The sequence below is a fragment of the Eptesicus fuscus genome, chromosome 11 (genome assembly GCF_027574615.1).
Source record: "Eptesicus fuscus isolate TK198812 chromosome 11, DD_ASM_mEF_20220401, whole genome shotgun sequence".
NCBI classification, from domain to species: domain Eukaryota; kingdom Metazoa; phylum Chordata; class Mammalia; order Chiroptera; family Vespertilionidae; genus Eptesicus; species Eptesicus fuscus.
The window spans coordinates 66,470,506-66,480,142 of NC_072483.1; the positions used below are offsets into that span (position 1 = coordinate 66,470,506).

At 40.5% G+C, this 9,637-nt stretch overlaps 1 protein-coding gene across 1 annotated transcript in view; it reads right to left on the bottom strand.

The window, feature by feature from the left end:
• Window positions 1–6,145, bottom strand: part of COL4A3 (collagen type IV alpha 3 chain) — a 73,268-nt gene extending 67,123 nt beyond the window's left edge. Inside the window, exons 1-3 of the mRNA XM_054722847.1 lie at window positions 6,128–6,145; window positions 3,626–3,682; window positions 1,786–1,875 (exon numbers count right to left, since the gene is read on the bottom strand). Coding sequence (XP_054578822.1) covers window positions 1,786–1,875; window positions 3,626–3,682; window positions 6,128–6,145 — 165 coding nt within the window. The remainder of the gene's footprint in view (window positions 1–1,785; window positions 1,876–3,625; window positions 3,683–6,127) is intronic.
• Between the last annotated feature and the right edge of the window lie 3,492 nt (window positions 6,146–9,637).

Genomic DNA, 9,637 nt, shown 5'->3' on the forward strand with positions numbered 1-9,637 from the left:
TCAGAACCTTCATTTTAATTCATTGGTAGCATCACTAAAGAAATGCTGAGAGAAACAAACAGGGTATAGAGAACAAAACGAAAAGGAAGGAGTTAGAATTTAGTTTATCTGATGTACAGGGTTGAAGAGGCAAATTCATTCTACCAGCGAAATGGAGGAAAATGTGAGGTCACACCCGGGAGGGAGGCCACAGAATGTATCCCAATTCAGGCAGAGGATGTCCAGAATCCAAATGACTTTTCCAAAATTAGGATCACAAGAAGGAGAAATGGAGAAACAATGCATGCATGAATGGATAGACAGGAAATGGTGGAATTTCTGGAGAACAAGCCATCTTTGCATTTTCACATGGGAACTACAGGTGTGGGTTTAGCTTCTTTGGTTAAGGAGTTTGATGCTGGCATTGTATAAAAGCAGCCACCTGTTGGCTGTGTAACCAAAGACAAATTACTTAAGTGCTCTGAGTGTTGGTTTCCTCATCCGTAAAATGGAGACAATAATGAGAACTAGGTTATGAGTCTCCATCCTGATTTCTGGAACCACTGTGAGGTATAAATGAGGTACAGTCAGGAATACACGGTCCAGTGCCTGACACGGAGTAAATTTTCAGTAAATATTGCCTTTGATGACCATGTCAACATCCTATACAATATTTATGAAATTTAAAAAAACTGTGTGGAGGTCAATTGTGATTGTCTTTCATAACTTACTGGTTAGTTCATAGTTTGCTGGAGGCCAGCAGTCAGGGTTGTGACCATGGGAGTGTGTGAGAGCCTAGGCTTATGTCTGACTAATGTCCAGGGCAGGGAAGAGCCATCAGCAATCTAGTAGTTATGAGTTCTTTAGCAAATCCTCTAGGGCACTGATTTAAACAAAAGCCCTTTGTTTTATCACAGACTTTAGGATAAAAATGTGTGACCAGTGTGAAAGGCAGTAGGCTCTGGTCAGAATGTAGGGCCCCTGATGCTTAAGGAAAGAGTTGAGAAAAAGGAACCCAAGAAAGACAGGAAGGGCGGGAAGCAAGAAGAGAGTCAGAAACAAAGGCTGAGTTTCAAGGAGAAGAGAGCAATCCACACCGTGATCTCTTAAACAAAGCAGAGGGGTTCAGGTCAGACAAAGACACAGAAGAATCCATTGGCACTGGTCACTTGGCGTCATGGGTGATCTCTGCAAGAGTGTTGTCAGGAGAGAGGGGACCGAAGGCAATTATCACCTGCTGAGGAGTGAATGGAGATGAACTATAGCCAGACTGGTTAGCTATTTTTTTTTAAAGAAGTTTGACAGAAAGGAAAGACAGGGAAAGGATGGCAATCCTTTGGTCACTGTACCTGTAAGGTCTAGAGGATGTTTATATTAATTAATATGGGGAAATATTGGCATGTTTAAGGACTGAAAGAGAAAGGCCGACATCAAAAAGAAAGTTAGAATATCCCAAGACAAAGGAGATATCTCTTGGAGTAAGGTTATACTTGTAATCCCAGTGAGCAGGGTACAGTGTGCGTGGGGGCGGGCGGGGGGAGGGAGAAAGGGTCAGGTTGGTCCTGAATGGAAGGTGAAAAGAACTCATTTTTCCATGCAGAAGAGAAGAAAGTAGGAGCTGATGCAGATGCAGAAGCTGTGTAGATGGGGGAGGAGGAAGTTGAGTAGAGGATTTGAAGATAATAATGATCATTTGCGATGGTCGGCTAAGATGTGGAATTCTCTCCATGTTCTCAGGAGCCCAGAGGGTAGGCATAAAGAATGTTGGGTGGGCTGAGTATTCCTCAACCTTTCAGGCTGATGTACCTTGGGTCCCTGTGGTCCAGGTGAGCCTTCAGGACCTGGGAATCCCTTCAGGCCAGGAGAACCAGGGGGTCCGGGAAGACCTTGCTCTCCCTATTAAAAACCAAAACAAGAGGAGAAACACACGGAACAGAAACTCTTCAACAACATCCACAGCCTTAACCATTGTTTTTTCCCCTTTACCCCTTTATGACTTGATAACGTTTTTGCATATTCTCCCCCCCCCCCCTTAGATGTAAACAAAAATCAGCCCTCAGCAGTGAGTGGATCAGTAACTGAAAAGCTGCCGGCTATTAGCATTTTCCATAGGCTTGGAAGTGCTGGCCCTTGATCTGTAAGAACATTAGCCCAAATGGCAGAGTTAACTGAGCAGGGAGAGAAAGAAAAATACAATCCAGAATGGAGGGGAAATCCAGTTAGAAAGATTGAGGTCAGTAGTGTGTTTGTTGAAAGATGGAGATAGTGAAGACAAGGCACAGGAATGCTGCTGGGAGTGTGCATAACTGCTCTGTAGCTTGAAAAGAACAACATGCAGGCTGTGGGTCTTAGTTCCTTCTTGATTACACAGGAATTCGTAATTCAATATGATATTTGTGCAGGAGATGCAGGACAGATGTCAAGGGTGGCATAAGTATCAGTGTGAGCTAAATAGTTTTTTTAGAAAGAGTCAGATGATATGGAAAAGCCCCTAATAATGAGTGAGTGTAAGTAATTTAGGCCCAATGTGTTACATGGTTCTCTGTCAACAAAGGATCTTCCCATGGGAGTGGATCCTGGAGTTACTCTTCAACAGTAAAGGCCACCAGTTAATTCAGTCAATTTAGTTACACAATTGGCAAATTATATTTTAAAAGAGAGAGAGAGAGAGAGAGAGAGAGTGAGAGAGAGCATACACCCAATAAAAAGAGAAATACACTCCTCTCAATACTCAAGTTCCTTCACACATCCTAGAATAGCATCTTGAACACGGTAGGGATTCAATACTGCTTCTAGAATGTGAGAATGAATCACAGTTTCCATCATGAATCTGAGTATAATAGCTTCTGGGGAAAAACCCCAAATCAACTACACATGAATTTTAGAATAATTTAAAATAAATATAATAATAGCTACTATAGTGATCATATAAATTATGATTATTTTATCTAGAGAGCTTAAAATATATTCTTTTTAAAATACTTTTAAGCAGTTACCTTTCAATATTGTTAAGTAAATCATTAGTGTATCTGAGGAAAGGGTTTTGTGAACAAAGACACAACTTTAGTTCTGCCTCTGTCTTAATTATCACAGATTGCAAATTAATGGAGCGAATTAATGAGATTTCACCGCATTCCCCTTCCCCCCACCCCCCTTGAATTCTGCAATGGAGCCACTTCCCTCTGCTAAATGTTTGCCTCAAGTAGAGCGCTGCTACAGGATCCTTCCACCAGGGGGCGGGCCTGCATCAACGCCACAGGATTTAAAATTGCAGCGTTTCAATGTTTAGTTTATGTCAACGTGAGTGAATTAAGTTATTTCCAGTTGTTCTCTCGTGTTTAGCAAAATTATAAATACGGTATACATCAACTTCCCTTTTCGCTAACTTGCCATTTCTCCTTTACAGGCCAAGAGAGTTAAAATAACTGCCTGTATTTATACAAGTTATCTGAAGCTCCTCTAAGCCCCCCCCCCCCCCCCCCCCCCTTTTTTTCCAGGTTCATTTTTACGTACAATTACTTTAACATTGGATTTGGGGAATGGAAGAATACACTGCTGCTCTTCCTGCCCTTAATGAAAGAAGAGTGTGCGCTCCAGGATGAGCTCCAAAGAGAAAAGAAGCCGAATTAAGGTGTTTTTTTTTTACCTTCTCCCCTTTGATCCCACTGCAGAAGCACTGGCCTTTGTCCGTGCAGACACAGCCCTAGGGAGAGGGAAAGAGGAAGGGTTCTGGGTAAAAACAGCTTAGTAAGTCCCAACTGACTGGGCAAAAGCAAACATAGTTTTCTATTCTTAGAGCGTTGAACACTGATCATTAGAAGTGATGAGATGCTGTGGCAATGTTATCAATAGAAATAGAGTAGATAACGGAGAAGCTGTTGCATATGGAAGAACTGTCAGATGAATGTACATCATTCTCATGGTATTTAAGAATTTTAAGGAATTTGTTCATGGAAAAAAGCCAACTGTCCTTTTTTTTGTTTTGAACAATATATAGTTGAACCATATGAAATTGCCATTGTTGTAGGTGGAACGTGGCCTGATGTTGGCAAGTGTCATAAGTTCAGCATAATGTACATATATGTATTTGGGTATATTAATTGGTGGCATCTTCTGAGGTTGATTCTAAGGTTTTCTTTTCTTGAAATAATGCAAGACGGAGAAAAGATGATCAATACCCATGATGTGTCTTTAAAGAGAAAAACAAACTAATTCACTAATGCTAATATCAAAGTGTTCTTACTAAAAAACAAAAATTCGAACTGTGAGTTTGGCAGCTCTTATCTCCCTAACTAGTCACTTTGACACACAACCCCGACTTTCACATTTATGCACATGCCAACTCTGATGAAGGCCAGCAGAGGAACAAAAGAGAAATCGTTTCATCTAGTGGATTTAAAATTTGTTTTGACACACATTCTATGGTTACATATTTGTCTTTAGTCTTTGGGTTAATATTAACTAAAAATGTGTTCTCTTTCCCTATACTGCGCCCTCCCCCCCAAAAAAATTAACTGACAGTAGAGGCTGGGCAAGGGTAGGAGATGTGCTGACTGGGAAGAAAATTTTTTAAAAATTGCTTCAGGTAGTCCCAAAGTCCCAATGTTGTGCGATCAAAATAAAAATTATTCAAACAAAAAATCTTTAATTGAACATATTTCCTGAATATAGGGCAGTAGACTATGCTGTCATTCAAAAGAGGGAGTACATAGCAATTTCAGACATTCATCATGTATCCTCACCACATTTTCATACTAGTACATCACAATCTATATTAATAGAGAGCAACTGTTTGAAAAGAAAATTCTGTATTTTCCCCAAGGTTTGGATAGTTGGTATTTTTAGGAAGGGAGAGGGATATAGAGATAGAAACATCAATGAGGAGAGAGTCATTGATCAACTGCCTCCTTCACACCCCACACTGAGGATCGAGCCCACAACCTGGGCATGTGCCCTGACCAGGAATCAAACAGTGACCTCCTCGTTCACAGATTACTTAGCCAGAAGATACAGCAGCTATATATATAATCCTAACCTGGATATATTTATTTTTATTGATTTTAGAGGGAGAGGAACAGAGAGGGAGAGAGAGAAAGAGACATTGATGTGAGAAACTTAAGTCGGTTGCCTCCCGCACACTCTCTAACAGGGGATCGAACCTAAATCTTGGGTATGCCCCCTGACCAGGAATTGAAACCCATGACTTTCAGAGTAATTAACAACACTCTAACCATGACTTTCAGAGTAAGTAATGACACTCTAACCAGCCAGGGCACAGTGACCATATTTTTATTTTCATTAATTTTAATTTATTGTTTGGGGGGGGGCATTTTTGAAGAACTATGAATATATTAATGGACTACTAACCATTAATTACTATTCAATTGCTAAATCCATTAAAAACCAGTCTGGCCTAATGCCATTACTAAGAAGGCATAACTAATGGATATTTCTTAAGCAATATTTTTATTGTTTTTCCTCTTCAAACAATAAAATACCTTTTAGTTTCCATATTCCATCATGAAGAAATCATTCGTCTTGAACAGAAAGCTTGTAATAATGTTCTTATGTGCTAACCATTAACATATCAGGAACAGACCGAAGGTTATGGTGATGTTTTAGCACTTTTGCATATTCAACAGTTAAACTTGTGAAAATCATTCTGTTAACAGTCACATTCATTTTTTATGACAATAACCTTACTTTGAATGCAAAATAAACATTGATAGTATAGAATTTTAAAAGGTTTTGAAACTCCAGAAATCACAAGTTTTTCATTTATAAGCATCATATACCGTTGGGGTCTCAAACCAATATTTTATTAAGCAAATAAATTGTGTGTATGCTCATGTAGGTCAGGTCTACAAAGGAGCTATCCCCAGGTTTCCAGCTACTTACTAGAGCTTTGGACAAATTACTTAATCCTTCCAAGTTACCTCATCTATAAAAGAAGATGCTAAGCTATGTCTCGAGGTGGTTTTTGTGCAAAGGATTTAAGGTGCTGCCATAGGGCTCTGCAGAGCGAGTGCCCTGCACTGAGTAAAATAGTCAATGGAGACTACCCTTCTCTCTTGTTTTGCTGCAATATCCTGTGCCAAAGGACATACATGCTACTGTGCAATCCTTCCTTCTGTCAGGCGGAACTAACCTTGGTCTTCCCAGACATTTCCTCCTGAGAGTGCCAGAGAGCTGGTCTTCATTCTAAGACCAATGGTAAGCAAACTGAGAAGTATTTTGGTTCAACTACAAATGCATTAACTACAAACATTAATAGTATTCTTAGAGTATATTAAACGTATTAGTCAATTAAGCAAATATTATGTGTACTAGTATATGAGCACACACACAATTTGTTTGCTTAATATAATATTGGTTTAAGACTCCAACGGTGCGTGATGCTTATAAATGAAAAGTGCCAATCAAATATATTTTACAAAGGCAGCAGGCAATTCCAGGAACGCTGGTCAGTTGTCTCTTGCACTTTTCTCCTTGTCTCAATTCCTGTTGTGCTCATGAAGGCCCATATATTGCCTGCAGGTCCATATGGCAGAGGGGTTAACAGGAGACTTCATGAGCCTGAATCCCAGCTCTGCCAAGTCACCTGTGTGACTTTATGTGATCTCTAGTGCCTCAGTTTCTGCATCTGTAAAATGGGGTCAAATGGGTTAACACTGTTAAAGTACTTAGACAAGTACATAAGATGTGTACTGGAACAGACTCAGCCCAGAGATGGCACCATAGGGATCTGCCAATAAACCTTGGTAAACTCACCCTTCTCTTCCTAGTTATGTCTTTATTGTTTTGTCAGTTCTTCACAAATTTATTGTTTCTTGGTCCAAAAGATCTCAAAGCTCCCTTCTCTGGTAACTTCTTGTTGTCTTCATTCTCCTGTGAAGGCTCCCACATATATGTAAAAATTTAATAAAATGTGTGCACTTTTCTCCTGTTAATCTGACTGTCACTTTAATTTTCAGGTCAGCCAGGGACCCTAAGAGGGTCAAGGAAAACTCTTTCCTCCCCCACAGCTGTTTCTGTGGGCTACCAACAGTGTGGGCTTTTACTAACTTATTAACTTAATATTGCTATTTTTAAATGCGCATGAGTTGAGGTTTATTAGGTTTACTAGACTGCAGGTAGGAGCTGTGTCTGGCAGGCAGTAAAAAATTATCTTTTTATTCCTAAAACTAATAAAGGATCTAATTATGCACACACCTTTTTTTTGTGTTTATGAATAGGCTAGGAAATAATTTTTGAATAATTTCAGGTATTTCCTTTTTCTACTCTCAGAACAGCCCATGCCCAGTTTACATGCATTCTGCTGCCCTCTGTCCAATCTCTCCTCCCCCACGCCCAGCCCAGCCCAGCCCAGCTCAGCCTGGGTTAGCATAAGGAGAAGTTGGCAACATTCAAAGCTGGTTCACACTCTACTGAGCAGGCCTGTTGATTTTGCAATATATTTATTGACCCTCTGCCCAGCCAATAGCCAGAGGCGAACGTTTTTGTGTGTGAAAAGCATCAACCATGTGCGGGCAGCTGTGCCAGACAGAGTCCATGGGCTGTTCTTTGCCCTTCCACCCATGTCTGCCTTAAGCAATTGCCCCTGAGCCTTGACAACACGCCCTCCAGTAAAGTGAGGTGCCACCCGTGTGCTGCTTTTTCAGTGGCTCCTTCTTCCCCATCGCGAGCCGCTGTCCCCATACTTGGACATCACAGAAATCTCTCTGCAACTGTCACTTCTTATCTTTCAACTGCCGTCCAGAGAGACATCCCCAGTCTAGACATCTAACCCAGCCGCCCATTTGTGATTTTCTGGATGACAGCAAGCATACAGATCATTGGCGCTGACTCAGAGGACCCTGCTACATTTGGGAATGAACAATACGTTGAGGGAGTTTTACACATCTTCCGTAATGCAGTGAGTGATATTTAGATCTATAATCATGAACTTGGACTGTTAGTTGTTTATTTTTTGCCCTGATCAGTACTATAATGATAGCGATAGTTAACATTTTTGGAGCACTGACTGAGCATCACCCATAAGACAAGACCACCTTTTCAAATGGAAGTCTTCTTTGGATTCCAGAAAAGACTCCGGTGTCACATAATCTGAAAATATGGACACTGCTTGAGTAGCAATATTATCCTGCATGTTAAGCAGAAAAAACAGGCTCACTTATGTATGGAAGAGTTACGCCAGAAAGAGAGCTGATTAAATACCTTTATTTGTGTCCACTCCTTTTGAAAACCGGAATAAGATGATGGATAAAAAATAAAATAAAGAATAAAGAAAGTATCAACACAAAGGTAAGGAAAACAGGTGAGAAGACTAAAACAGGTAAAAAGTGTCAATTAATTCTTGGAAGATGGATGGCGAGTGGAAGCTTCAGGTTGAGTGGAACAGGACCTTGTTATTGCTTTGGCACATAGTCTCTGTTTCAATAAAAGGTAAGATATAAAAAGAGAAAAGAGAAAATAAATAGACTCAAAAACAAGATAAATGTTTCTGGGAAGCAAAATGCAATGGCAACAGAAAGCAGTGGGAGGGCTGATGCCTGAGAGGCTAGACTAAGTCCGGCAGCCGACTGTGATAGCTGGAGTTTGGCTACTGTACAAAATGGGGAGCAGGAGCCAAGAAACAGCATTTGACACTACAGTTGACCTTTAATGCAGGTGTTAGGGGCACTGACCCCTGTGCAATCTAAAATCTGCTTATAACTTTTGACTCCCCCCCAAACTTAACTACTGATAGCCTTCTGCTACTAGAAAACAGAAGCCTTACTGATAACATAGAAGTCAATTAACACATATTTTGTATGTTGCATGTATAACATTCTGTATTCTCACAATAAATTAAGCTAAAGAAAATGTCATTAAGAACATTATAAAGAAGAGAAAATATATTTACAGTATTTATTGAAAAAAAAATCCACGCATAAATGGACCTGTGCAGTTAAACTCATGTTGTTCAAGGGTCAACTGTATTTGGATTGGGGTCATGGAGAATTCCCAACTGGGGCAGCTCCAAAAAGGGGGGCACAGGCAGAGGAGGAAGAGAAAGGAAACAACCGAAGTTGAAATGCAGAGCTGTGGTAGCCAGCCTCTGAGGTGCTCCCCCATAATCCCTCGTCCTGGGGTCCATGCCTTTGTATAGTCTTCTCCCACACTGGACCAGGGTTGGTCTGTATGACCAATAGAATAGGGTATTTGTGATGCTATGTCACTTCTGGAGACATAAAAAGACATTGTGATGTCCATTCTCTCTCTTGGATTACTTGCTCTGAGGAAGCTAACTGCATGTCAAGTCAAGGCCTTATGAAGAGGCCAAGGTCTTGAAGAGTTGAGGCCCCCAATAACAATCCTGCAAATGAGCTATTTTGCAAGTTAACCTTCCAACCCTATCAAGCCTTAGGTGACGACTGCCCCAACCTTCAGCTTGACTGCAGCCCCTTGGGAGACCTTGAGACAGCACCACCCAGCTAAGATGCTCCCAGATCCCTGACCCTCAGAAAATGTATGAGATAATGAATGTTTGCTGCTTTCAACTGCAAAATTTTGGGACAATTTTTTAGGCAGTAATAAAGAATACAGGGGTCCACCTAAAATTAAAAAATTGACGAAAATGACGAAATAAAAATTCAGGAGATTTTTCCAGAAAATA